This window comes from Aureococcus anophagefferens (genome assembly GCF_000186865.1).
Source record: "Aureococcus anophagefferens unplaced genomic scaffold AURANscaffold_5, whole genome shotgun sequence".
Classification (NCBI taxonomy): Eukaryota; class Pelagophyceae; order Pelagomonadales; family Pelagomonadaceae; genus Aureococcus; species Aureococcus anophagefferens.
Genome location: NW_008705565.1, coordinates 285,921 through 313,315, shown reverse-complemented (window position 1 = coordinate 313,315; position 27,395 = coordinate 285,921). Strand labels below are relative to the sequence as shown.

General features: G+C 70.1%; 6 protein-coding genes across 6 annotated transcripts in view; 3 read left to right on the top strand and 3 right to left on the bottom strand.

The window, feature by feature from the left end:
• AURANDRAFT_71115 (hypothetical protein) overlaps nucleotides 1-2,513 on the top strand; it is a gene marked incomplete at both ends in the record, with an annotated part of 4,101 nt that extends 1,588 nt beyond the window's left edge. The window contains 2 exons of the mRNA XM_009037078.1: nucleotides 389-1,234; nucleotides 1,585-2,513. Of these exons, the coding sequence (XP_009035326.1) occupies nucleotides 389-1,234; nucleotides 1,585-2,466 (1,728 nt within the window). The remainder of the gene's footprint in view (nucleotides 1-388; nucleotides 1,235-1,584) is intronic.
• A 2,632-nt stretch (nucleotides 2,514-5,145) lies between these two features.
• AURANDRAFT_2915 (hypothetical protein) lies at nucleotides 5,146-6,168 on the top strand (the record flags this gene model as incomplete). The annotated part of the gene is made up of 1 exon (XM_009036491.1): nucleotides 5,146-6,168. A coding segment is annotated over one exon (1,023 nt), but the record flags the coding sequence as incomplete, so codon positions are not given.
• A 2,182-nt stretch (nucleotides 6,169-8,350) lies between these two features.
• On the bottom strand, nucleotides 8,351-10,090 carry AURANDRAFT_36667 (hypothetical protein; the record flags this gene model as incomplete). The annotated part of the gene is made up of 1 exon (XM_009036579.1): nucleotides 8,351-10,090. One exon carries the CDS (start codon nucleotides 10,053-10,055, stop codon nucleotides 8,637-8,639), a length of 1,419 nt encoding a protein of 472 aa, XP_009034827.1.
• Nucleotides 10,091-10,313: 223 nt separating this feature from the next.
• AURANDRAFT_52803 (hypothetical protein) lies at nucleotides 10,314-12,056 on the bottom strand (the record flags this gene model as incomplete). The annotated part of the gene is made up of 1 exon (XM_009036578.1): nucleotides 10,314-12,056. A coding segment is annotated over one exon (1,581 nt), but the record flags the coding sequence as incomplete, so codon positions are not given.
• Nucleotides 12,057-17,042: 4,986 nt separating this feature from the next.
• AURANDRAFT_17857 (hypothetical protein) lies at nucleotides 17,043-17,261 on the top strand (the record flags this gene model as incomplete). The annotated part of the gene is made up of 1 exon (XM_009037079.1): nucleotides 17,043-17,261. A coding segment is annotated over one exon (219 nt), but the record flags the coding sequence as incomplete, so codon positions are not given.
• Nucleotides 17,262-24,072: 6,811 nt separating this feature from the next.
• Nucleotides 24,073-24,474, bottom strand: AURANDRAFT_22961 (hypothetical protein; the record flags this gene model as incomplete). The annotated part of the gene is made up of 1 exon (XM_009036577.1): nucleotides 24,073-24,474. A coding segment is annotated over one exon (402 nt), but the record flags the coding sequence as incomplete, so codon positions are not given.
• Nucleotides 24,475-27,395: the final 2,921 nt, after the last annotated feature.

The following is a 27,395-nucleotide window of genomic DNA, read 5'->3' as shown; positions in this document are numbered from 1 at the left end:
GCGTCCGACATCGACTTCGACGAGCACGGCGACGCCGTCGAGTTCGGCCGCGTGAGCGACGGGTATGAGATTTAAGAAGGTCGAATTATGCTCCAGTGCGGGGATGACGGTCGCGTGGCACGCACGCGCACAAGCTCCCTGAAATCGAACTTCCTTTCGATTCGCACGGTTGTCAGGGGCACGTTAGCGCGATATGTACCGCCAGCGACCTACCCGTCGCGCGTTTTTTCAATTTTGCACCGCTGACAAACAATGTCAACGGCAAGAACCAGAACGCGCAAAGAAGCCGAGGGAGGCCTCGGTCCCCAGCTGGCTGCTTCTTCGTGGACGTGCTCATGCCAGGGAAGGGAGAGAGCTGGTGCGTTTGGCGAGGAGTCACCCCTAGTAGGCTGCTAGCCGCTTAAAGACTCCTCTCTGCATCGGCCGCACGCTGCCCGGCGGCGCGAAGCTCGACGCGTACGGCGCGAAGCTCAGCACCGAGCACTCGATCCTCAACCTCGAGTCGCGACGCACGGACTACCACAACGCGGTGCTCGCCCAGATCCACGACTCGGCGCGGCAGGCCGGGCTCCCGGCCCAGCGCGAGCCGCGGGGCTTGCTCTTCTCCACGGGCCTCACGGCCGCGGGCCGCGCGCGGCTGGCTTCGGAGCGCGACGCGGCCGTCATGCTCGGCGACGCGCGTGACGCCACCGCCGGCGACGGCGCGGGCGTCAACCGCGCGGCGCTCGTGCCCTTCTCCAACGTCGAACGGCGCGTCAAGAACGTGACGCCGGACCTCGCCGTCGAGCCCCTCGACAAGGTCCGCCGCATCTTCGACGTGAAAACGCTTGCCTGGTCCGCCGCCGACTCGAACTACTACTCCACCGCGGCGTCCGCGCGGAGAGGCGCGTCGCCCGTGGACAAGCGGGCGTCCTACGTCGACAACGAATACAAGGCGCACGCGAAGCAGATCGACGTTGAGATCAACGGCGTCTCCGACGGCCCGATGCTCCGCGCGCTGAGCTCCCTCGGCGGCTGCGTCGGCCTCGTCTTCGGCCAGTTTTCCGAGGCCTCCAAGGACGTCTCGTCCCTGCTCGCGGACGTCGCGACCGCGCTCTCCGAGTCGCGTTGGATCTCCATGGGCTGCGCGTGCCCCGACCAGGCGAAAGCCCTGCTCAGCAACGAGCTCCACCGCGAGTGGGGCACCACCGCCGCGAAGTACCGCGCGCGCTACCTGATCTCCGGCCTCAAGTTCGTCGACGGCACCTGGACGTCCAAGGCCCGCGCCCTCTCCCACCGACTCGAAGACGACGCGCGCCGCCTCGCGGACCGCGCCGCCCTCGCCACCCTCACGACCAACCTCCGCTGCGACGGCTAGGGGGCGGCCTCCGGCCGCCACCTGGCTCGGCTCGCCAAGGTACCCCACGAACCCCCCTGGATAAGCGACAGAAGCTGAGCTGGCTCTGCGTTCGAAGTTCAGCGCCCGCGAAAATGGCCGTGTGCAACGCCATGACGATGTCTAGACTCGCACCAGTGCTCCTTCTCCTCTGTGCGACCTCCGCGCTACAGCCGCCAACCAAAAAAACGCCGCCATCGCCGCCGCAGCGGACGAACCTCGACGCCGCGGCGAAACTTGAGGAGTACAGCACGAACCGCGAGTACTGGTACGACCCGCGCATCCACCAGGGCATGGGCGGGAACATTGGCGTCGGCGGGCTCATCGCGAGCGTCATGGCGCCGCTCATCACGAAGGTCATCGACGTCGCGGCGTACGGCGGCCGCGACATCCGCACGGACTGCGCCGCGGCCGCGCGGTCCGCCGTCGCCGCCGTCGACGGCCTCGCCGCGCCGGTGGCCCCCGGCGCCGCGCCGGCGGCGTCGCTCGTCGTGGACCTGGGATGCGGCACGGCCGCGTCGACGCGGGGCCTCCGCGCGGCGTTCCCCGAGGCGGACGTGCTCGCGTACGACACGTCGCCGCCGTTCCTGCGCACGGCGCGGCTCCTGACGAACGTCGTCGGCGGCGCGAAGCCCGTCGTCTTCAAGGAGCGGAACGCCGAGGCCACGGGCCTCGCCGACGGGTCCGCGGACGTCGTCTCGATCCAGTTCGTGCTCCACGAGGTGCCGCAGCAGGGCCGCGCGGCGCTCCTCGCGGAGGCGAAGCGCGTGCTCCGGCCCGGCGGCCTCCTCATGGTCCTCGACATCGCCCAGGAGTACTCGCCGTCGCCGGCCATGGCCGAGGGCGAGCCCTACGTCTGGGGCTACATGCGCAACATCAAGCGCGACCTCTCCAAGGCGGGCTTCGTCTCGCTCGAGGAGACCAAGGTCGTGCCGAACCACGCGACCATGTGGCTCTGCCGCACGAACATCATGCCGAGGCCCGCGGGCAAGAACAATATCCTCAAAATCAACCTCGGCGACGCGGGCCTCGCGACGAAGCGACGAGACGCGGCGCGAGACGCGATCGCGGCCGTCGCCGAGGCGGCGTGAGATGCACACATGTCCCCCCTTCCCCTGTACACACCCCTGTCCATGCCATCCCCGTCGATCGACCCGGGGTCGTCTTTCGCGCACAACGTTGTTGATAAATGACTGCTGCAAACAACCGGAGCGTCCTGTACCTTGCGGCCGACGAGGCTGCCGCTTATCCAGGGGGGTTCGCGGGGTACCTCGGCGAACCGAGCCAGGCGGCGGCCGAATCGGCCGCCTTAAAGGCCGCCCCCTAGCCTGAGGCGGCCGTCGCGGCGGAGGTTGACGATGCACCCACAAACACCGAAGCTGCCCGCCACTCATCAGAAGGGATGGTGGCCATGCCACGGGCGCCCGCGGACACCGACGACCTGCCCGCCGCGACCGCCCGGCGCATCGCGTCGCAGATCATCGACGGCTACGTCGAGCAGTTCGGCTTCCAGGCCGCGAGCGCCGCGTGCCAGCTCGAGCACCTGCTGTCCCTGCTGGAGTCGCAGACGCGGTGCTGGAAGTCGCGGGAGACGGCGCTGGCGCGGCTCCACCGGCTGACGCTCGAGGGCTACGCGGCCTGGCTCGAGGACACGGAGCTCGAGGAGGCGCCCGCGCCGCCCGCGCTCTTCCCGCCGACGCCCGAGGAGACCGCGCGGCTCTCCGTGCGCGCCGAGGGCGCGGACTCGCCCGCGCGCGCGGTCGCGGACGCGAGCTACCTGCAGCTGTCGCAGCTCGCGCTCTGGCTCCTCGTCTGGGGCGAGGCGGGCAACGTGCGGCGTCCTGCGGCCGTGACGATGTTCGAGAGCGTTCGACCGGGAAAACGACGACGAATCGTCACTCGGTAGGCAACGTGCGCTTCATGCCGCGGGCGCTCTACCTCATCTTCCACGCCGCTCGCCACGCGAAGCGGCGCTGGTGGGCCGCGAAGGAGCGCGGCGCGCCGGCCGCGGGCGCGTACCTCGACGACGTCGTCGCGCCGCTGTGGCGCTACATGTTCTCGCGGACCTACGCGGGCCTGGCCGTCAAGGGCGCGACGTCGCGGCCGACGCTCAAGGAGGACGTGTCCTACGTGACGGACCAGCACTACGACGACGTCGACGAGCAGCTCATGACGCGGCGGCGGCTCCGCGCGCTCGTCGTCCGCGCCGACGCCGGCGCGGGGCGCACGACGATCACGGAGTTCATGCAGATCGTCGACCTGCCGGCGCACACGTGGTACGACCTCCTGCGCGCCCCGGCGTCCCGCGGCGCGCCTCGAGGGTTTATGTTTCGACGGGGAAACGGTGTAGGCGGTCGTGCGACTGGGCCGCGTCGATGCGGCGCGCCAAGTCCTTCAGCGAGCCGCACGACGTCCGCGCGTTCGTCGCGGGCCACTCGCGGTTCCTGAGCCTCGCGGCGCTGGAATTCGGCTATTTGCTCTACCTCGCCCTGGCGCTCGAGGACCGGACGGCCGGCGCCGGCGACGTCTTCCTGCCCATCGCCGCGTCCGCGGCGCTCGCGCTCGCGTCGGACGCGTGCGACGCGTCGCTGCACCCGCACCGCGGCGCCTTCGGCCACGTCCCGCGGCGCCTCTACGTCGCCACTGCCGTCCACGTCGGCGCCGTCGTCGCGCCCGTCGCCTACCGCCTCTTCTTCGACGACTCTCACGCGGCGGTCGTCGTGACGTGCGGCGTCTTCGCGGCCGCGAGCCTCGTCCTCGTCTTCGGCTTCTCCGCGGAGACGTGCTGCGAGCGGGGCCTGCCCGTGGCCAAGATTTTGCAGGACGACGCACGCACGCGCGCCGCGGCCTGGGCGCTCACGGCGCTGTTCCTGGGGCTCCACGGCGTCGGCTCGTTTTTCGCGCTCGCGAGACCGTACGCGCGCGCGGTCGCCGCCGTTTCAGCCGCGCCGTCGCTCGTCGTCGCGCCCCTCGCCGCCGCGTCGGCGGCCGTCGCCTGCGCCTTCGTCGCGTCCTACTACCTCGCGTTCACCGTCGCGCTCGCGTTTTGCGGCGCGATCCGCGGCGCGGCGGTGCTCGGGCTCACCAAGCGCGTCTCGCGCTACGTGCGGTCCTGCTGCACGACGGAAGCATCGAAGATGTTCTCCTTCCCCTGGATCGCCAACGACGTCGGCGGCGGCCTCGTCACGGCGCACACGTCCGAGCTCGGCCGCTGGAACGCGCCGCCGTCCGAGCCCGATCGCGGCCCGCCGACGCTCTTCTCGCGCGGCTGGCACGCGATCGTCGAGGACCTGGCCCGCGACGCGCTGCTGAGCCCGGCGGAGCGCGAGGCGCTCCAGTGCATGCCGCGCACGGCGCGGCGGCTCCCCGCGGAGTGCTGGCCCGCGAACGGGGAGGCGCGGCGCCGCCTCGACTTCATGCTCCTCACGTCGAACATGTCGCTCCCCGCGTCGCCGGGCGTCCTCGACTCGCCGTCGCTCACGGTGCTCGTGCCCCACTACGGCGAGACCATCTACGCGCGGCTCGAGGACCTCGTGGGCACGGACGGCGACGACGGGAGCCCGACGCTCCTGTCGTTCCTCGTAGAGTTCTTCCCCGACGAGTTCGCGCGCTTCGCCGCCGCGAGCCGCCTGTACGACGACCGGGCGTCGCCCGCGCAGCGCAACTCGGAGACGAAGCTCGGCGAGGCGACGCGGGCCGCGGTCGCGGGCCGCGGCGCGGTCACGCGCGCGCGCGGCCTCACGCTCAGCGACGACGACTCGTGGCGCCTCCGCCGCTGGGCGAGCCGCCGCACGCAGACGCTCTACCGCACGATCTCGGGCCTCCACAAGTACAGCGACGCCCTCAAGCTGCTCTGCACGGCGGAGAACCCGTCCATGACGTCGGCCGAGGTCGACGCGGTCGTCGACTCCAAGTTCTCGCTCGTCGTGGCCATGCAGCGCCTGCCGTCCTTCACGGCCGAGGAGCGCGAGTGCCTCGACGAGCTCTTCTACGAGTTCCCGAACCTCCGGGTCGCCTACGTCGAGGAGGCGGCCGAGCGGGACGGCCGCGCGTTCTACAGCTGCCTCGTCGACGCGCGCTGCGAGGCGGACGGCGCGGGCGCGCGCGCGCCGCGGTACCGCGTGCGGCTCCCGGGCCACCCGATCCTGGGCCACGGCAAGGGCGACAACCAGAACCACGCCCTCATCTTCACGTCGGGCGAGGTGCTCCAGTGCATCGACGCGAACCAGGACTCGTACCTCGAGACCGCGCTCATGGTCAACTGCGTCCTCGCGGAGTTCAACGAGGCCCACGTGGAGCGCGCGGGCGGCGCGCGGCGCTGCGCCATCCTGGGCTTCCGCGAGCACATCTTCTCGTCGTCGCTCGGGTCCTGCGGCGACCTCGCGGCGAGCCAGGAGGCCGTCTTCGGCACGCTCGTGCAGCGCGTGCTCTCGAACCCGCTGTCCGCGCGGCAGCACTACGGCCACCCGGACTTCGTGGACAAGCTGAGGATGATGCAGCAGGGCGGCGTGTCCAAGGCCGTGCGGGGCCTCCACCTCTCCGAGGACATCTTCTCGGGCTTCGCGACGCAGCTCGGCGGCGGGTCCATCGTGCACCGCGAGTACTGCCAGGTCGGCAAGGGCCGGGACCTCGACTTCAACTCCATCATGTCCTTCTACTCGAAGCTCGCCCAGGGCAACGCGCAGCAGCTGCTCACGCGCCAGGTCTACCGGCTCGGCCGCTTCGCCCCGTTCACGCAGATGCTCGCGAACTACGTCGCGCACTGCGGCTTCTTCGTGACCCAGGTCCTCATCTGCGCCGGCACGGACGCCACGGCCCTGGGCCTCCTGGCCCTCGCGCTCGTCGACGAGAGCGGCCCCGCGAAGGCGCGGCTCGAGGTCCTCCTCGCCGAGTTCTGCTCCAAGGTCGCGGTCGTCTTCATGGTCGTGCCCGCCGCGCTCCTCCTCGTCGAGCTCTGCCTCGAGGAGGGCGCGGGCCGCGCGGTCTGGCGCGTGCTGCTCCAGTACGTGACGCTGAGCCCGGCCTTCGAGTGCTTCAAGTCCAAGTGCATGGGCGCGACGCTCGTCCGGGAGCTGACGGTCGGCGGCGCGTCCTACATCCCCACGGGCCGCGGCCTCGCCATCGCGCGGACGGCGCCCGACGCGCTCTACCGCAACTACTGCGTCCAGGCCATCCGCGACGGCTGCCGCGTCCTGCTCTACGTCGCGCTCGCCGCGGCCGCGGGCGGCGTCGGCGCGTGGCCGGCCTGGCTCACGCTCGGCTTCCCGGCCTGGTCCTGGGCCTTCGCGCCCTTTCTGTTCAACCCGCACCAGTTCCTGCTCGCGGAGGTCCCGGGCATGTACGGGAGCTGGGCCGCGTGGCTGCGGACCGACTGGCGCGCGTGGTCGCTCCGCGCGCACGCGCCGGCGCGCTCCGACGGGAGCGCGGCGCTCCGGCGCGCGGTCGACGGCTCGCTCGGCGACGTCGCGAAGCTCGCCGTCGCCGCGGCGGTCTTCTTGCCGCGCGCGCGGTCCGCGTCGGGCGGCCTCGGCGCCGCCGGCCTCGTCGTCGCGGCGACGCCCGTCGTCGAGGTCGCGTTCGTGGCGCTCTGCGCGCTCCTCGCGCGGCTCCGCGCGGCCCCCGGGCCGCGCCCCGGGCGGGCGGCCCCCGGGCCGCCCCCCTGGTGGCCCGCGCCGCTCGCCGCGGCCCTCGCGCTCGCGGGCGTCGTCGGCGCGGCGGCGGCGACGACGGCCATGCCCGCGGCGGGCTGGATCGGCTTCGCGCTCCTCAAGCTCACGTCGACGGCCGCCGCCGCGAGCGCACTCCGCGCCGCGTGCGGCGGCCGCGCGGGCGTCGCGGCCCGGTCGCTGACGGACGCGGCGCTCGCCTTCGCGTTCCTCGCCGACGCGCTCCTCGCGCACGCCGTCATGCTCTGCGTCCTCGCGATCGCTTTGATCCCCTGCGCGGACCGCATCCACACGCGCATGCTCTACCGCATCTCGCCGCTGGCCTCGGAGACGCGGCTCCGCGCGGAGATGGACCGGGCCTTCGGCGCCGCGAAGATCTTACGGCCCGACGACCCCATCGCGTCCCTCTCGGACTCGCTCCCGAAGCAGCAGGGCTCCCTCCTGCGCCACTCCTGGGGCTCCCGCCAGGACGCCTTCCGCCGCGACATCATCGACACGGAGGACGACGAAGACCCGTTCGGACCGCCGCGGGCGACCGCGACCTTCGTCTGAGTCGCGCGTCGGGGCGAGCCGTGGCGCCGCGCGTCTGGCGACGCCGGGCGGAGAGTCGTAACATATCCCGCCGGCGGGATATGTTAAAGGCCGCTTCAACTTGGACTTCAACCTCAAACCTTGCACTTCAACAGGGACCTCAACACAGCCGCTTGCCCTTCAAAAGGGACCTCAACACCGCCGCTCACGCCTCATCGGGGACCTCTGACGCGCCGCCCACGCCTTAGGGGGCGCGACCCGCCCCATGCCACGTGCCAGAAGCCCTCCAGAAGCCCTCCAGAACCCTTCCAGAACCCTTCCGCGGACCCGAAATACCCCAAACCCCTTACGATTTTACAATTTTGATTTCCCCCACTGCCTCGCCTTGGTAAACTGCCCTTCAAGTTTTCTTAAGGGCAAACTGCAACGCCGCCCCATACCACGTGCCAGAAGCCCCCCAGAAGCTTCCTAGAAGCCTTCTAGAACCCTTCCGCGGAGCCAAAAAATACCCCAAACCCCTTACGATTTTGCAATTTTAATTTCCCCACTGCCTCGTCCTAGTAAACTGCCCTTCAAGTTACATTAAGGGCAAACTTCAACGCCGCCCCTTCAGCTTCTTAAAATAGCAAAATGAAGTCTTTGGGGCAAACTTCAACGCCGCACCTAAGCTTCCTCAAAATAGCAAAATGAAGTCTTCGGGTCAAACTTCAACGCCGCCGCTTACCTTGTCATTGCATTTCAAGCTCCTTCAAAATGCACTTCAAGCTTTTAGAAAGGCCAAATTTAAAATGTCATTAATTAAGTGATCATTTAATCAGCCGCTAAACATACGTCGCTTATCTCTTTTAGAATTGAAGCGCATTCAAACTTTTCCTGATAATTACAAGCTCGCGGGTTCAAAGAAAGATCAAATAATAGAGCGACCTCAGACGCACAGAGTTTTATATTTTGTGCTTGATATAGATGAGGGTGCGCATCATCGCGGAGTCGCGAATCTTTTCAGACATGTCTGAATCGCGACCGAGCTTTCCTAGACCTTGCTCACCAGGGACGCGTGGACCCAGTCACAGCCCTTTGCCTTCGATAATATATAGTTGCGTCACGATGTCTTCGAAATCCGGCCTCGCGGCCGCGTCGTGAGACCAGGCGCGACACATGAGCGCACGCACTTCGACGGGCATCAAATCTGGCACATTCGGGCGCTCCTGTTCGACACACACCGCAGTGTAGATCTGCGGCAGATCGAGGCCGTCCCAGGGTTTTCCGCGGTCCCAGATCTCCCAGAGCACGATCGCGTAAGCATAGACGTCGCACTTCGCGGTAAACCGTGCTCTGGAGCTGAAAGCCTCGGGCGCCGTGAACGGAAGCGTGCCGGAGATCCCAGCTCCTCCGTGCATGGTTGAGGTCGTCGCTATAGTCTTCAGGGCTTCTGACTTACTGATGCCAAAGTCCGTAATCTTGCACCGCCACTCGTTCGTCAGGAGCACGTTTTGACTCTTGAGGTCGCGATGCAAGACACCCTCCTTGTGGAGGTAGGCCATGCCGATGGCGATGTCCTTGGCCCAGATGAATTGCATCTTGGGCGCGATGGCATCGCCGCGCGCGTCGTCGAGGACGCCGCGGAGCGACCCGTTCGGCAGGTACTGCGTGACGATGCCGACAAAGCTCGCATCCGTGGTGCAAATGCCAACAAAGTCGACGGTGCGCGGGTGCTTGCGCAGCTTATCCATGATGCCGACTTCTTTTTTGAAATTGGAGACAATCCTGTCGCGCGCGGACTGCGCTCCGACGCCGACCAGCGAGAACTTCTTGAGGCACACGATTTCGCCAGCGTACTCCGCTTTGTGGACGCTGCCCTGACCACCGCCCGCGAACGGCTCCACCTCGACGAAATCGAGCTCGATCTCGTTGTCCTCCATGTGCGTCGCCTTGAGACGGCGCGCGCGATCCCATTTCGTCAACGTCTCCAACTTTTCGAGTATCGTAGCGTGGCCCTGCTGCATTTCGTGATGGGAGTCTATGATCTTGGCCAGGCCCTTGCTCACCTCGCCACTCAACTCGCGCATCTCGATCAGGAGCTCGTCCTCGGGCACGTGCGCGTTCTCCACGACCTCCGCGATCGCGACCGGAGTCCGCGCGAGGATCGCGGCGGCCGCGGCCGGGTCCTCGCGGGTCTCGGAGCAGCGCTTCGCCACGAGCATCGTGATCGACTGTTCCATCTGATATGTGCGCTGAAGAATATCGGCGTCCACCGCGAGCTTGTAATCGAGCTTGAGGCTCTCGAGGCACGTCGCGATCTCCTTGTCGAGCTTCGTCAGCGAGTTGACGTGCCCGCGCTGGTGGAAAGCGCGCTTGAGCCAGCCCGCCCGTCCGAAAGCGTCGACGGCCAGCTTGAAGTCGCACAGGAGGCCTTTCAGCGTTCGCATCTTCGACTCCACGAGGTCCGCGTTCCCGAATTCGAGCTTCGCTGCGTTCTTGGACATCTGCTGCAACGCGCCGAGGACGTCGACGACTCTTCGCCCGGCCATCAAGACGTCGTCCGCCTTGCGCGAGTGCTCCTCGACGGAGCGAAGGATGTCGCGGGCCACCTCGCAGATCGGACCAACGACCGGCCCGCCCGCCACCTGCCCCAGTGCGAGGAGGACGTGGACCGCGTTCATGCCCTGCGCGACGACGCCCTCCGACTCGAGCATCAGCTGCTGGTACCGCGCGCTGGGCACGGGCTCCGCCGGCGGCGCGGCCGCGAAACTCGCGCTCGCGGGCGGCGCGGAGGGCGTCTTCGTCGAGGCGGAGTGCCGCGCCGCGCCCGCGACGTTTGACGCGCCGGTGGAGGCTTGGATCTGCGCCTCGGCCTTGAGCTCCTTGACGGAGCGCGTCTCGAGGCCGTCGCCCGCGAAGGCGTCGTCGCGATCCGGAGGCGCCTCGACGTTGAAGTCCGCGCGAGCCGCGGCGGCCTTGGTCCGGCGGCGCTTGATGCAGACGCAGACGATGGCAACCGCGACGACGGCCGCGACGACCGCGGCCACGACGACGATCATGTTCACGGCACTGGCGGTGCTGCTGCCGCAGGTCGGCGTGACCGCGCCGTTCGTCGTGCGGAAGACGTAGGCCGAGCCCGAGCCGGAGCCGGCGTCGTCGTTCAGCCGCGCCCCGAGGACGACGAGGTCGCCGCTGATGGCGACGGATTCGCCGAACGAGTCCGCCGCCGCGGCGTCGCACGCGACGAGCTTGGCGGTCTCCGTCCAGGAGGCGCCGTCGTTCGTCGTGCGGAAGACGTAGGCCGAGCCCGACCAGTCGCCGGCGTCGGCGTTCCCCCACGCCCCGACGACGACGAGGTCGCCGCTGACGGCGACGGAGTCGCCGAAGTAGTCGTACGCCGCGGCGTCGTTCGCGACGAGCTTGGCGACCTGCGTCCAGGAGGCGCCGTCGTTCGTCGTGCGGAAGACGTAGGCCGAGCCCGAGCCGATGCCGGCGTCGCCGTTCCCGTACGCCCCGACGACGACGAGGTCGCCGCTGACGGCGACGGACCGGCCGAAGTAGTCGCTCGCCGCGGCGTCGCTCGCGACGAGCTTGGCGACCTGCGTCCAAGAGGCGCCGTCGTTCGTCGTGCGGAAGACGTAGGCCGAGCCCGATTTGGAGCCGGCGTCGTCGTTCCCGTACGCCCCGACGACGACGAGGTCGCCGCTGACGGCGACGGAGTAGCCGAAGTAGTCGGTCGCCGCGGCGTCGCTCGCGACGAGCTTGGCGACCTGCGTCCAAGAGGCGCCGTCGTTCGTCGTGCGGAAGACGTAGGCCGAGCCCGAGTTGGAGCCGGCGTCGTCGTCATAGAACGCCCCGACGACGACGAGGTCGCCGCTGATGGCGACGGAATAGCCGAAGCGGTCGCCCGCCGCGGCGTCGCTCGCGAGGAGCTTGGCGGTCTGCGTCCAGGTCGCGCCGCCGTTCGTCGTGCGGAAGACGTAGGCCGAGCCGGCGGCGTCGTTCTCGTCCGCCCCGACGACGACGAGGTCGCCGCTGACGGCGACGGAGCCGCCGAATTCGTCGTCCGCCGCGGCGTCGCTCGCGACGAGCTTGGCGACCTGCGTCCAGGAGGCGCCGCCGTTCGTCGTGCGGAAGACGTAGACCGAGCCCGAGTCGATGCCGGCGGCGTCGTTCTGGTTCGCCCCGACGACGACGAGGTCGCCGCTGACGGCGACGGACCGGCCGAAGTAGTCCTCCTCCGCGGCGTCGCTCGCGACGAGCTTGGCGAGCTCTTGCCCGGACGCCTTCGGGGCGAGGCCCCCGAGGAGGAACATGATGATGATCGAATACCACGCGCGCATCGTGCGGCTACTGCCGGGGCGGGGACGAGGGCGAGGGTGTTCACGGGGGAGCGACACGAGCACCGATATGGACGCACGAGGTGGACGCACGAGATGATGTATGGACGCACGAGACGGGGTGAAGAGGTGGCCGGAGGCGGCGACCAGTCGCCCGACAATGCTCCCGACAAATGCTCGCCGGGAAGAGGGGGGTTGGCGGCAGGTGTTGAGGTCCCTTTTGAAGGGCAAGCGGCTGTGTTGAGGTCCCTGTTGAAGTGCAAGGTTTGAGGTTGAAGTCCAAGTTGAAGCGGCCTTTAACATATCCCGCCGGCGGGATATGTTAGTCGGGTAAGAGGACTCCTGGGCTAAGCACTCTTTTTTAGCCACCGTAGACTACGGCGTAGTGGCACCGACTGGCGAGCGTTTGGCCACTGGGATATTGTGTGGATTTGCAATACGAGGTGGACGCGGCGACATGCACTGATAACTCGACCGAGGCCGCGACAAGAGGCCGACAAGCGACGCCTGATAACTCGACCGAGGCCGCGACAAGAGGCCGACGAGCACACCGCGGCGCGCAACGATGTGTCGCCTCGCGCAACACATCGCGATGTCGACAGGATTGCGCTTCCTCGCACTTGCGCACGCGCAAACCGAGCGCCACGGTCACATATCATCTGGAGGCGGCCGGCCGCACGACCACCGCGGGCCGCACGACCACCGCGAGCCGTGGATGCACCCCGTCGGCGCGCCCGCGCGAAACGTCTCGACGCCGTTCGGCGAGGTCCGGCTGGGCGACTGCGCGACGACGCGCGAGAGCCCCGGCGTGCAAAAGCGGGCCAGCGGCCGGTGGGTTCACGTGCAGCACCACTACGTCGAGAAGCATATTCCACAGTCTGAAAATTACCGGCACGAGCGCGACATCACGTCGACGCTCTCCAAGTACCCGCACTTCGTCAAGCTCTTGGGGCACGACGACGCGTGCCAGACCCTCTACCTGGAGAAACTCGGCAAGGAAGTCGGCAGACTGAAACAATACGGCAACCCCAATTTGACCGAGGATTTCGTTCGCCGCCAGCTCGAGTACATCTTCGCCGTGCTCGACCTCGAGGAGCTCACGCCGTCCACCGAGATCTTCAACGGCAAGAACAACCTCATCGTGGACGAGGCGGGGACCATCACGTTCTTCGACTTCGGGATGTATTCTTCGGGTTCCGGCTTCAACGCGACCGCCAATCACGTCATGAAGGATTGCCTCACGTTCACGTGGCGCCGGCGCCTCGACGTGACGTGGAAGGACTGCCTCGACGTGGCGCGGTCGACTAGGAAATGGATACGCGCTCACGAGATGACGCCCGAGACGCGCGTCGGGGCGAGGCGAATCTAACGAGTATAGAGAGCGTGCTGCGCCAAAACGCCAACGCCGATGTACTCGAGCGGGGTAGTCGCGACGCGCCGCCATGTCCACCGGCGGCGCGGCGCCGCCCGGCCCTCGCCAACGCGCCCACCTCTCGCGCACACACTGCGTTACGCCGCGCCGCCTCGCGAGGGGGGCGCGGGACGGGGGGGCTCTCACAGCTTCGGGGACTTGGACGAGGACTTGGATTCGACGATGGTCTTGTCGCTCGGGAACTGGACCGTCTCGCCCGCGACGGTCGCCCAGGGCAGCACGCGGTAGGAACCCATGCTCGAGAGGTCGCCGGACTCGACGGAGTGGGGCACGTCGACGAGGGCGTCGACGTTGCCGTGCTTGTCGACCTCGACGGCGACGATGGAGCCCTCCATGTTGTACTTGCGGTCGTTCGCGAGGCCCTCGGCGAAGGCGAGGAGGAACGTGCCCTTCTCGAGCTCGTAGACGGAGCCGCCGATGGGGTTGTAGAGGTCGTGGAGCATGGCCTGCTCGTAGAGCGCGTGGCCGCCGTCCGCGGACGTCGTCGCGTTCGCGCCCGCCTCCAGAGACCGCGGGTACTCGAACTGCCACTCGAGCGTCGCGGTCGCGGCGTCGTGCTTCGACGCCGCCTCCGCGAGGGAGTAGCGGGCGACGCGCGAGAAGCAGCCGTCGACGGACTTGGTCGCCGCGTCGTTGGAGTCGCCGCAGCCCGGGCGGCCGTAGCCGCCGTCGAAGACGAGCAGCGAGCCGTCGGCGAGCTGCCGGGCGCCCTGGGGCCCGTAGAACGCGTCGGCGGCCTTGTCGAAGGCGTAGTCCGAGTCGATGGACGGCGACAGGGTCCACTCGAGCGCGACGGGGTTGCGGGAGAAGGAGAAGATCGCGTTGAGGTTCTTCGACGTGACGACGTAGTTGCCCGACGGGCCGACGGACACGCTGTCGAGCTTGGAGAACTCGACGGCCTCGATCTTCTTCTTGCCCGAGCACGACTCCTTCTTCGCCTCCTTGTACCACGCGGGCGAGGCGAACATGTCCGTCTCGGGCGTCGCGTAGTCGAAGACGTCGAGGACGGTCTCGTACGTGCCCTTGTGGCGGTTCCACATGACCACGGACTCGCCCACGAAGTTCTCGGCCTTGTAGTGGCCCGCCGTGTCGAGGACCGTGACGTTGGGGAAGCGGCCGTACTTGGACATGAGCGACAGCACGTTGCCCGTCTCCTTGTCGTACGCGGCCTCGTGCGTGAGGCCGTTGCTGTTGAGGGGCTTGCCGCTGCACTCGACGACGGTCTGGTGCTGCATGATGCCCTTGGCGTCGATCTCGAGGAAGGCCGTGTCGCCGGTCCACGTGGCGCCGTCGCCGTCGACGTAGGCCTTCGCGCCGCCCTCGAGCTCCTTCGTCAACACGAGCGTCTCCGCGTCCGTGCCGTCCCAGGCGACGATGCCCGTGCCGCGGTAGTAGAAGACGACGTAGCCCTCGGTGTCGATGGCGACGAGGCCCTCGGCCGCGAAGCCCGCGGCGTCGTCGTCGTCCGCGGGCACCGCGGGCGCGTCCTGGAGCCGCCGCGTCGGCCCCGACGGCTGGTCGACGACGGCGTCCTCGACCTTGGCCACGGCCACGTCCGCGGCGTACTTGAAGCTCAACGTCTGCCACGACGGCGTGCCCGTCACGGTCGCCAGGGGCCCGTCGTCGAAGCGCGGCACGCCCGTCGACGCGGACGTGAACGTGCCGTTGAGCATCATGTACATGTTCTCGTTGGCCTTGCCGCTCTGGGACACGTAGATCCAGTAGCCGTACTTGGCCTTGGGCCGGAGGCGCGCGAGCGTGAACGTGCCCGTGCCGCCGGGCACGAGCGTGGCCTTGGACGCCCAGAGGTCCGCCATCGTCGACCCGTCGGCCTTGTACTTGACGAGGACGTCGACGTCCGTCGTGCACGTGCTCACGACCGTGACGCCCATGTGGGCCCAGAGCATGCTCGCGTTCTTGCCGTCGGGCACCTGGAGGAAGTCGAGGCTCACGTCGCACTCGCCCTTGGACGCCATGAGGTCCGCCGACAGCGCCGGCGCCGCACCGCGCAGCGCGCCCGCGGCGCCGGCGAGGGCCAGCAGGGCCGCGGCGGCGACGGCGACGCCGCGGAAGGGCGACGACCGCTTCGCGTCGCGGAGGTCCACGGCGCCGACGAGCGGCGCCGACTGGTAGGTATCGTGGGGAGCTTCCATCATGGCTCCGGGCAGCCCGTACTCTAAAATGCGATTGTTTCCCTTCAATGAGCCGATGGTTCCGCCGAGGCGCCTCAATCCGGCGATACGGGATCCCAGCTTTCAGTGTCCACCAACCAGCTCGACATCGCCGCAAGCAACCACAGCGGTGCGTCCACACCTCCCTACCCGCGCCGCACCGCGCGCCAACACGCCGCGCTGCCACGCGCGGGCACCGCCACCGCGCCTACGCTCGCGGTGCGCTCACTCCGTCGCGCGTCGCAGGTTTACGCAATCATGACGGCCAAGGTGACGAAGAAGACGGCGAAGTCGGCCCCGGCGAAGACCGACAAGAAGACGAAGAAGGCGGTCAAGCCGCCGCCGCCGAAGCCCGACCCGGAGGAGTCCAGCGCCGACTCCGACGACAGCGACAGCGACTCGTCCGACGAGGAGGTCGCCGTCAAGCCCGCGCCCGTCAAGAAGGCCGCGGCCAAGGCCGAGAGCTCCGACGACGACAGCTCCGACTCGGACGACAGCGACAGCGACGACGAGGAGGACGAGGCGCCCGCCGCCAAGGCCGCCGCGATGGACGTCGACTCGGACGACAGCGACGACAGCGACTCCGACGAGGAGGAGGCCAAGCCCGCGCCGGCCAAGAAGGCCGCCGCCAAGAAGGAGGAGTCCTCCGACGACAGCGACGACAGCGACGACTCGGACGACAGCGACGAGGAGGAGGCCGCCAAGCCCGCGCCGGCCAAGAAGGCCGCGGCCAAGGAGGAGTCGTCCGACGACAGCGACGACAGCGACGACTCCTCGGACGAGGAGGAGGAGGCCGCCAAGCCCGCGCCGGCCAAGAAGGCCGCGGCCAAGGAGGATTCCTCCGACGACAGCGACGACTCGGACGACAGCGACTCCGACGAGGAGGAGGCCAAGCCCGCGCCGGCCAAGAAGGCCGCCGCCAAGAAGGAGGAGTCGTCCGACGACTCGGACGACAGCGACGACTCCTCGGACGAGGAGGAGGCGGCGGCCAAGCCCGCGGCGGCCAAGAAGGCGGCCAAGATGGACGAGTCGTCCGACGACGACAGCTCCGACGACGACGACTCCTCGGACGAGGAGGAGGCGGCGAAGCCCGCGGCCAAGAAGGCGGCCGCGGCGGAGTCGTCCGACGACGACAGCTCCGACGACGACGACGACAGCTCCGACGACGACGACGACGACGAGGCCGCGGAGCCGCCGGCGAAGAAGGCGAAGACGGCGCCCGCGGCGGCCGAGGAGGACCAGGGCGACGCGGCGGGCCGCACGGTCTACCTCCAGGGCCTGCCCTGGAGCACGGAGGAGTCGGAGATCCGGTCGTGGATGGAGGGCTGCGGGTCCATCGAGTCCGTCGAGCTGCCCGTGGGCTGGGACGGCCGCGCGTCGGGCACGGCCTTCGTCGTCTTCAAGGAGTGGGCGCCCGCCGAGGCCGCCCTGGGCATGAACGGCGAGACGTTCCCCGGCAGCGAGCGCTGGATCAAGGTCATCAAGGGCGAGCACGGCCGCCGCGACAACAACCAGGGCGAGGCCAAGCCGAACACGGAGCAGGCGTCGTCCATCTTCATCGGCAACCTGTCCTGGACCGTGACCGAGGACGAGGTCCGCGCGACCTTCGCGCCCTGCGGCGAGATCTCGAACATCCGCTTCGCGACGGACCGCGAGACGGGCGACTTCCGCGGCTTCGGCCACGTCGACTTCGACTCCGCCGAGGCCGCCGAGGCCGCCGTCGCCCTCGCGGGCACGCCCGTCGGCGGCCGGCCCATCCGCGTCGACTACTCCGTCCCCAAGCAGCGCGAGTGGGGCTCGCCCTCGGGCGGCGGCGGCGGCGGCAAGGGCGAGTGGGGCTCGCCCTCGGGCGGCGGCGGCCGCGGCGGCGGCGGCAAGGGCCGCGGCGCCGGCGGCAAGGGCAAGGGCAAGGGCCGCGGCGCCGGCGGCGGCAAGGGCAAGGGCGGCGGCGGCCTCAAGAAGGCCGGCGGCGCCATCGCCACCTTCGGCGGCACCAAGGTGTCCTTCGACTAGAGGGGCGGAGATCCCCGGCTCAGCAAGCGGCCCCACCTCCACTTCCCCCAACCCCTACGGCGTCACTCGGCCCCCAGGTCCGCGAGGAGGCGGTCGACGGCGTCGTGGCGCGCGCGCTCGTCCGCGCCGGCGTCGAACCAGGGCGCGTCCTGGTCGCCGTCGTACTCGTAGGCCCAGGTGTGGTCCCCCGGGTGCGTCGCCTCGGCGTCGTCGTCGGGCCCGCCGGGCAGGCGCTCGAACGCGCCGCCCTCCGGGTTGCCCGCCTTGCCGTAGAGCGGCGCCTCGAACTCGACCTCCTCGACGCGGTCGCTCTCGTTGAGCTCGTGGCCCTGGAAGGCGTAGAGGTCGCGGAAGAGGGCCCGCGTCGACGCCGTGGACGACACGGCGGCGCTCCGCGCGCGGAGCGCGGCGGGCAGGCGGCTGAGCAGGCGCTGGAGCCCGAGCCGGCGGTAGATGAGGTCCTCCTGGAGCCGCGCGGCGAACTTGAAGTTCGACGGCAGGTCCTCGATGTGGTCGTGCATCTGCCGCTCCGACTCGAGCACGAGGCAGACCTTCGAGCCGCCCTGGCCCTCGAGCGCGTCGCCCGCGGGGTCCGCCGCCGCGGCGACGGCGGCCTTGACCGCGAACTTCCGCGGGAAGTTGAGGTCGTCGCGGTCGTCGTTGAGCACGGCGCCGACGGCGCGCTCGCTAAAGTCCTCGGCGTCGACGACGAGGGGCTTCACGTCCACGCTCCGGCAGCGCCGGCGCCACGCGGCGAGGCAGTGGCGGCACCGCGAGATCTGCGCGTCGAGGTAGGCCGCCTCGCGCTCGAGCGACCGCCGCAGCCGCTCGAGCTCGAGGTGCGCGGCGAGGCGCGCGAAGCCCAGCTTCTTCGCCGTCGCCCAGTAGCCCTCGAGCGCGCGGTCGCACGCGGGCGCCTCGACGTTGCGGCAGTTCGACCGCAGGTGGCCCAGCACGAGCGCAAAGGCCTCGGGCGGCTCGTCGAAGAAGTGGTCCAGCGTCGCCGGCTCCTTGGCCGCGGGCACGAGCGACACGGCGACGCCGAGCACGCTCGCCTCCACGAGCGTCCAGGTCCGCCGCAAAGCCTTGAACGTGCGCTCGCCGACCTCGATGCTGATGACCTGGTCCGCGTAGACCGCCTCGGCGATCTCCTGCCGCGACCGCTTCGCCGGCGGCGCGCTGGTCATGGGAGCGCTGCCGCGACGCGGCGTCGAATCGAACGACTCCTTCCTGCTTCCTGCCCACGGGCAGCGCGAATGGCGGGGCGATTGCAGAAGCTCTTTATATAGGGCAACACCTGTGCAAGTGAAGTGATCGCTGTCTTGTGGTAATTCCAGCATCGAGCTCTCACGCGCGCGCCCCGGCTTTGGTCGCAGTCGCACCACAAGCACGCAGCAAGACCACCCATGGCCTCGCAGGTCGGCTCGCGCGCCTTCGTCGACGCCGCGGCCTGCGGCGACCTCGACGAGGTCAAGCACCTGCTGACGGACGGTGGCCTCGCGGCGTCGACGATCAACGCCATCGACAAGGACGGCCGGAGCGCCTTCCACTACGCCTGCCTCAACGACGACGCGCCGCTGCTGCGCGTGCTGCTCGCCGACGCGCGCGTCGACGTCCACCTCCGGAGCCCGCGCGGCGACACGGGCCTGCACATGGCCGCGCTCTACGCCGCGCAGGAGGCGCTCAAGCTCCTCTTCGCCGACGGCCGCGCGGACGTCAACGCGGCGAACGGCTTCAAGGAGACGCCGCTCCACCTCTGCGCGGGATCGGGGGACAAGGGCGCCGCCGCGGCCGCGGGCCTGCTGCTGGCGAACGGCGCGTCGATGACGCGCACGGACCAGTGGGGCCGCGCGCCCAAGACCGTGTCGCACGACAACGCGGAGAACCCGCTCGTCGCCGTCTTCGACGCGCACCTCGCGGACAAGCCGGACCTCGTCGCGGAGCTCGAGCGGCTCCGGCTCGACTACGACGCCATGAACAAAAAGAAGGAGCACAACGACGAGGCGAACAAGGCCGCGAAGAAGTCGATCTTCGGCCAGCTCGGCGCCGTGAAGCTCAAGAAGGCGACGACGGTCGAGAAGAAGATGTTCCGCGCGGGCGAGGGCGCGACGACGGCGACGGCCGCGTCCCGGCCGACGGACGGCCGCACCGCGCTGTCCAAACTCGTCGACTTCCCGGGCGACCTCGCGGCCATCGCCGCGCACCTGGAGAACCCGGCGAAGATCGACCCCGCGGGCGCCGACGCCTACGGGCTCACGGCGCTGCACAAGTTCGCGAGCTGGAACAAGTCGGAGTACCTCCAGCTTTTGATCCCGAAGCTCGCGAAGAAGGACCTCGACGCGCCGGACCCCTACGGCAAGACGGCGCTCCATTGGGCCGTCGAGATGGCGTCCGTCGCGGCTGTCAAGGAGCTCATCGCCGCGGGCGCGGACAAGGATCTCCGCGACGGCAAGGGCCACACCGTCGCGGAGATCCTCGACGCCGCGGCCCCGTCGGGCATCATCGACCGACTCAAGCTCGCGATCGCCTAAAACACCGTTAATCCGCGGGCCGGTCGCGGCCCTCCCCCTCCCGCGCGACGTCCGGCGGCGGGTCCGGCGCGGGCGGCGCCTCGTCCCTGGGCTCGTCGCTCTCCTTCTCGTCCTCCTGGCCGCGGACCTCCGGTTCGTGATGAACGCGAAGCATTTTGGGCGGGTCCTCGCCCCGCCGTCGCCCGGGCTCGTCGCTCTCCTTCTCGTCCTCTTCCGCGGGCGCCGCGGGCGCCGCGCCGCGGGCGGCCGCGGGCCGCCCCCCCGGGGGCAGGGACCGTGGTCGCCGGAGGCCGAGCTTGTCCGCGACGGCGGGGATCGCCTCGAGGATCGCGTCGTTCATCGCGCGCGTCGCGGAGATCTCGGCGCGGAGCGCGGCGACGTGGTCCTCGACGTCAAAGTCCGCGTACTCCTCCTCCTCCTCGTCGCCGTCGCCGTCGTCGTCGGACGCGTCGCTCTTCTCCTCCTCCTCGTCGTCGTCCTCCTCGTCTTCCTCGGCGATGGCCCCGGGGACGGGCGCCGCGCGCGCGAGCGCGAGCGCGTCGCCGTCGCCGTCGCCGTCGCCGTCGCTCTCGCTCTCGCCGTCGCTGTCGCCGTCGCTGTCGCTCTCCGAGTCGGAGTCGCGGTCGTCGCCCTCGTCGAGGGACGCGGCGCGCGTGAGCTGCTTCGACTTCATCTTCGAGAAGGACTGCATCGTGAGCCGCTCCTGCTTCTTGTTCTCGGCCTTGTCGAGCTTCTTCTGCCGCCGGCGCTGGAGCGTCGTCCGCCCCTTGGCGGCGGCGGCCGACGCGCGGCCGCCGCCGTCGACGTCGTCGACGCCCCGGAGGTTCGGGATCACGGGCGGCGGCCGCCCGGCCTCGCGCGCGCGGCGGTGCACCTCCTCGATGATGCGCCGCTCCTGCGCGACGAAGAACGGGTCCTCCTCGTCGTCCTCGTCGTCGCTGTCCTCCTCCTCGTCGTCGACCATCTTGTCGAGGAGCACGGCGACGACGACGTTGAGCAGGATCGTCGTCACGGCCATGTAGTAGGTCCCGAGGAAGAGCCCCGTGCGGAAGGGCCCCGCGTTCGCGAGGAGCGGCCGCCCGACGGCCTCGAGGTACTCGTCCTCCGCCAAAATCTGCAGCATGGTGAACATGGCCTTGAAGAAGGTCCCGAAGTACTCGTGGCCGAACTCCTCGCCGCGCCGCGTGTACCAGGCCGGGCACGCGTCGAGCGCCGCCTCGTAGAATTCGCCGCCCGTCGCGTTCCACGCGAGCCGCCGGCTCCGCGCGCCCGCGGCGCCCTCGGCGCACCACTCGAACTCGACGTCGCCGTTCTTGCCGATGTGGCCGAAGAAGTCGACGCCTAAAATCGCGTAGATGCACATGACGATGAACAGGATGAGGCACGCGTTGAGCAGCCCCACGAGCGCGTTCGCCATCGACTCGATGATCTTCCGCAGCGACTCGACGCGCTTGAAGAGCCGGAAGACTCTCAAAGCCCGCACCATGCGCAGGTTCGACAGCGGGCCGGGCAGGGGCGTGTCGAAGAAGAAGAGCCAGGACGTCGTCACGGTGACGAAGTCGAAGACGTTCCAGTTCGACCGCCAGAAGTCGCGCCACCAGAACGCGACCATGTTGAAGGCGAGCTCGACCGTGAAGAGCGCGTTGAACGTGTTCTCGAGCGCGGTGAAGCGCCTGCGGTAGGCGCGCCCGCCGGGCACGGCCGGGTCCGCGGACGGCCAGAGCTGCTTCTCGACGATCGACATCACGAAATTCGCGACGATGAGCGTCGCGACGAGCACCTGGAAGGCGTGGTGCTCGTAGTACTCCTGGAGCCGCAACTTCCACCGCGGCTGGCTCGCCGCGCTGCCCGCCGCGACGAGGCCCGCGGTCTCGAGGTCCTTGAGCAGCACGGACGCGCGGTGCTCGATCTGCACGTGGCGGCGCCGCGTCGCGAGGGAGCTCGCGCGCCGCTTCTCGTAGGACGTCGGCGCGAGGTAGGTCGTCGACTGGCGCCGCTTCCGCCGCGCGGCGTGGATCGCCGCGACGGCCATGGCGCTCTACCTCGGTAGCGCCGGCGGCTCCGCCGCGGCCCGGCGGGCTGCCTCCCCCCTGTGGCGGCCCGCGGGCCCGCTCTGCCGCGCGCCGCGACGCTTTGGGCGGCGGCGGGTTCCGCGAGGGTTCTCGGCCGCTCAGGCCATCCCTCGGCGCCGCCTCAGCGCCGCGCGAAAAGGGCGCCCCACCTCTTTGGACGCGCTGCCCCGGGACGGCAAGACGGGACAGCGTCCGGATTTGGAAACTCCTTGCACTTCTCCTTGACGTTTACGCGAGGGCGCAGCCCTCGGGGTTTCGCCGGCGGCCCCGGCCGTTGAGGTGCGCCTTGACGTCGACGACGGCGTCGGCGAGGCGCCGGCGCTTGACGAGGGGCAGGTCGAGGTCGTCGAAGTCCTCGGGCTCGAGGTAGCGGAGGTCGTCGACGGACTTGGCGCCGAGCTCGCGGAGCTTCGGGAGCAGGTCCAGGCCCATGTCGAGGTCGACGAGGAAGGTCTCGAACTCCTCCGTCGACGCGTCGAGCTTCTCCGCCGCGTCGTCGGCGTTCTCGAGGAGCAGGTCCAGCACCGTGTAGCGCCGCGCCTTGCGCTGGTAGTGGTTCGACCGCGTCTCGAGGAGCGCGACCTTCTCCCGGAGCGCGCGCTGGCTCGCGGCGTGCTCGCTGATCTTCTCGTCGAGGCGGTCCTGGAGGTCGCGCTGCCAGGCCTCCTCGGACGCGAGGGCCGCCGTCGCGTCCTCGAGCTCCGCCTTCGCGCTCTCCGCCTCGTAGCCGAGCGCCGCGTTGACGTCGCGCTGCTCGCCGAGCTCGGCCTCGAGGGCGCCGACGCGGGCCCGCAGCCGCGTCGCGTCGGCGCGGTCGGCCACGGACCGGCGCCGGCACGCCTCGGCGCCCGCCTCGACCGCGGCCTCGGTGCCCTCGAGGCGCGCGACGCGCGCGCGGAGACCGCCGAGCTCCGCGGCCGTCGACGCGGCCGCGGCGTCGGCGCCGCGCTCCGCGGCGTCGAGGAGCGCGCGGCACGCCTCGAAGGACGACGCGACGCCGAAGGCCACGGCGGCGAACGCGTCGCGCGGCGCGCACGCGGCGCACGCGTCTCGCACGGCGTCCGCCGACACCGCGCCGCGGACGTGGCGCTCCGCGTCGTCGCCGTCGGCGTAGGCCAGGGCGCTCCCGTCGAGCGTCGCCCGCGCCCGGGGGCCCAGGGCGACGTCCTCGAGGCGCCGCGTGCACTCGCGGAGCCGCGCGCGCGCGGCGTCGCGCCGCGCGCGGAGCGCGGCGTCGCGCGCCGCGTCGCAGCGCGCGCGCGCCTCGCCGAGGGCGCGCCGGAGGTCGCCGCCGCCGCCGCCGACGACGTCGCCGCCGTGGGCCCGCAGCGCGTCGTCGCAGGCCCGGCAGCCCGCGACGTGCGCCGCGTGGAACGCGGCCTCGTCCTCCGCCGCGCCGCCGAGCGCGCGCGCGTGCGCGTCGCAGCCCCGGTCCACGGCCGTCGCCAGCTCCCGCCGCACGACGTCGGCCCAGGCCGTCTGGATCGTGGGGGTCGCGCCCTCGGCGAACGCGCGGACGTAGCGCGACACGAGCGCGCCGAACGTGCCGCCCCGGAGCGGCACGCCGTCGACGCGCTTCGGCTGCGCGCCGGCGAAGAGCCGCTCGCGGAGCGCGTCGAGCGCGCCGACGAAGGCGGGCCGCGGCGTGAGCGTCGCGCCGCCGTTCAGGGCCGCCTCGGAGTCGTGGGGCCGCGGCAGCGTCGCGCAGCCGCGCCGCGCGAAGTAGCCGAGGAGCGCGTGCCGCGTCGAGTCCTGGGACGAGTTGCCCCGCGGCGCCAGCGCGCGCTCGAGGTACGCGTCGCTGTCGATCGCCGTGCCGTCCTCGTCGACGAGGTCCAGGGCGAAGTCGCGCAGGACCCAGAGGAAGGCCGGCAGGTGCCGCGAGAGCTCGTGGCGCGCCTGGCTCGCGGCGACGGCGTCGTCGCGGTCCGCGCGCTCCGCGGGCCGCGCGCGCACGGACGCGCTGAGCCGCGCGACGAAGCCGAGGTTCGAGATGGCGTGCTCGTCGAGCGCGCCGAGCGAGTTGTAGGCGAGCGTCGACGCGAGCAGCGCGGCCAGCGAGAAGATCGTCGCGTCGTAGGACCCGTCGACGCCGAGGCCGCCGAGGCCCTCCGTGTCCAGGAGCAGCAGCGCCGCGGAGCTCCCGTCCTCGAGCGTGATCGCCGCCGGCCGGCCCCAGACCCAGATGCCCTTGGTGCAGCGCGACACGCCGTGGCCGACCGCGAAGCCGCCGGGCTTCTCCGGGTCGCGGAGCCAGTTGAGCAGCGACGACTTGCCGGACCGGTAGAGGCCGACGACGGTGACGACGCAGACGCGCTCCTCGATGGTCGAGAGGAGCTTCAGCGTGTCGTCGTTGGCGCTCATGGACCAGCCCGCCGGGCCCTCGCTCGGGCCCTCGCGCACCTCGACGAGCGGCAGCGCTGCATTCGGGAATTCCGCGTACATTTTTTTTTTTACGACCGCGTCGTCACGGCCGCGCGATCGACACACAGCGCGCGCGGCGCGCGGCGCGCGCGACGGCGTCCACAGCCCTGTACAAGTTGGATATCCGCCGAGTGATTCGGGGCTGCCTCGCCGCCCGTGGCCGGGGGGGTCGCTCAGGGGGTCGCTGGCCACCGCGGCCTGACCGCGGCGACCTCCCGTCACGGCGGCGAGCCGAAGCACTGAGCAAAGTCTTACTTGTCTAGTAAGTAGGAGGCTCGCGTTTCCCCGCACTCACTCCACTGTGACCTCCACGAGTTCCGACCGTGGCCCCGGGCGGGTCGGCCGGCTCCGGCGGACTCGGATCGAGCCGCACGAGCGCGCGTCGCACGCTCGCCTTGCTGACGCAGCGCTCCTCCTGCCACGCGCATCGCCGCCGGGCCCCGGCGTCGGCCCGCACCGCCGCGAGCGCGTCGCGCGCCGCGGCCACGTCGCCGGGCTTCGCGTCGGTCCGGTCGTGGGCCGCGACGGCCGCGAAGATCGAATCCAGCGCCGTCGCGTTCGCGCGCGCGGACGCGCAGAGCGCCTCCGTCGCGATCCCGGCGCACTCGTCGCCGCAGGGCGTCGCGGATTCGGCGAGCGCGGTGAAGCGGACCTCGTCGACGCCGCGCGACAGGTCCCGCTCCGCGTTCTCGGCGTTGCGCCCAAAGGCCTCCGTGCGATCCAGGCCCTTGACGCGCTCGTGCGCCAGCGCCGTGTAGCGACCAATGTTTCCATCCAGCTTCCCGTAGCCCATGTGCTTGCGCACGCGCCAGCCCATGTTGTGGTCCTCCATGCCCCAGCCCTCGAAGAGGTTCGAGTAGCCGCCGACGTCCGAGTACTCCGCGTGCGAGATCTGGAACGCGCCGCCGACGACGTGCGACTCGTTGGACGAGACCTTGTACTGCCACTGCGACGTCGCGCCGAGGAGCAGCGTCGGCTCGTCGCGCCACGCGTACGCGTTCTCGCGGCGCTCGGGCACCTGGTCGACGTCTTGGAGCACCATGTAGTCGTGGCTCGCCTTCGTCATCTGGTAGCCCACGTTGAAGAGCGAGCCCTTGTTGAACGCGCCGTCCGGCGACTGCTCGACGACGACGACGTCGAAGGGGACGTCGACGAACGCGCACATGTACCTTCCGAACTCGTCGAGATTCCGCGACCGGCCGATGCCCTGCGAGAGCGTGTCCGCGCCGCCGTCGTCGCGGAAGGGCACGACGATCGCGAGGCGGTGGGGGGCGTCGCGCAGCGGCGCCGTCATCCGCCGGTGGATCCGCCGCCGCGACGCGAGCGCCCGGGCCTCGGCGAGCGTCTTCGTCGCGGCGTCCGCCTCGAGCCGCGCGATCCTTTTTTGGGCCGTCTCGAGGCTTCGAGATAAGGGTTTCACCGCCGCAGCCTCGGCCTGGCGGCGATCGAACGCGAGTTTCCGTAGCTGCTCGGCCCGGAGCCGCTCGCGCTCCGCCGCGGCCGCGGCCTCGACGCGCTCGGCCTCGCGCGTCGCCGCCGCGGCGTCGGCGCCGGCCTTGCACCGCGCGGCCTCGGCCTCGGCCTCGGCCTCGGCTTTGAGCAGCTCGATCTCGGCCTCCAATGCGCTCGCGAGCCGAGCCTCCAAATCGCGAGCCCTATGTCGCTGGCGCTGGATCACTCGCTCTTTTTGGCGGATGAAGTGATATGCTCCATTAAAAAGCATACAACAAAAAATCGAAGCGAAGGCGAACACACAAACATCCTTCACTCGTAAACGCATCGCCTGGCCCGATTTTTTGTCACGACGACCGGCTGACCACGCCTCAATTAGCGACTACTAAAGTAGGTAATTTCACGACTCGCCGCCAGTTGCCGGGGGTCGCTGGCCACCGCGGTGACCCGGCCTCCCGTGGCGAGCCGAAGTCTAAAGTAGGAGGCTCGCGTATCCCCGCCTAGCGTGACGCCGGCGCCGGCGGATCGAGCCGCACGAGCGCGCGTCGCACGCTCGCCTTGCTGACGCAGCGCCCCTCCTGCCACGCGCATCGCCGCCGGGCCCCGGCGTCGGCCCGGATCGCCGCGAGCGCGTCGCGCGCCGCGGCCACGTCGCCGGGCTTCGCGCCGGTCCGGTCGTGCGCCGCGACGGCCGCGAAGATCGAATCCAGCGCCGTCGCGTCCGCGCGCGCGGACGCGCAGAGCGCCTCCGTCGCGATCCCGGCGCATTCGTCGCCGCAGGGCGTCGCGGTCTCGGCGAGCGCGGTGAAGCGGATTTCGTCGACGCCGCGCGACAGGTCCCGCTCCGCGTTCTCGGCGTTGCGACCGTACTGCTCCGTGAGATCCAAACCCATGACGCGCGTGTGCGCCAGCGCCGTGTAGCGGCCCACGGGTCCGTCCAGCTTCCCGTAGCCCATGTGCTTGCGCACGCGCCAGCCCATGTTGTGGTCCTCCATGCCCCAGCCCACGAAGAGGTTCGAGTAGCCGCCGACGTCCGAGTACTCCGCGTGCGAGATCTGGAAAGCGCCGCCGACGATGTTCGAATTCGGAGAGGGCCCGTACTGCCACTGCGACGTCGAGCCGAGCAACAGCGTCGGCTCGTCGCGCCACGCGTACGCGTTGTCGCGACGCTCGGGCACCTGGTCGACGTCTTGGAGCACCATGTAGTCGTGGCTCGCCTTCGTCAGCTGGTATCCCACGTTGAAGAGCGAGCCCTTGTTGAACGCGCCGTCCGGCGACTGCTCGACGACGACGACGTCGAAGGGGACGTCGACGAACGCGCACATGTACTTTCCGAACTCGTCCAGATTCCGCGACCGGCCGATGCCCTGCGAGAGCTTGTCCGCGCCGCCGTCGTCGCGGAAGGGCAC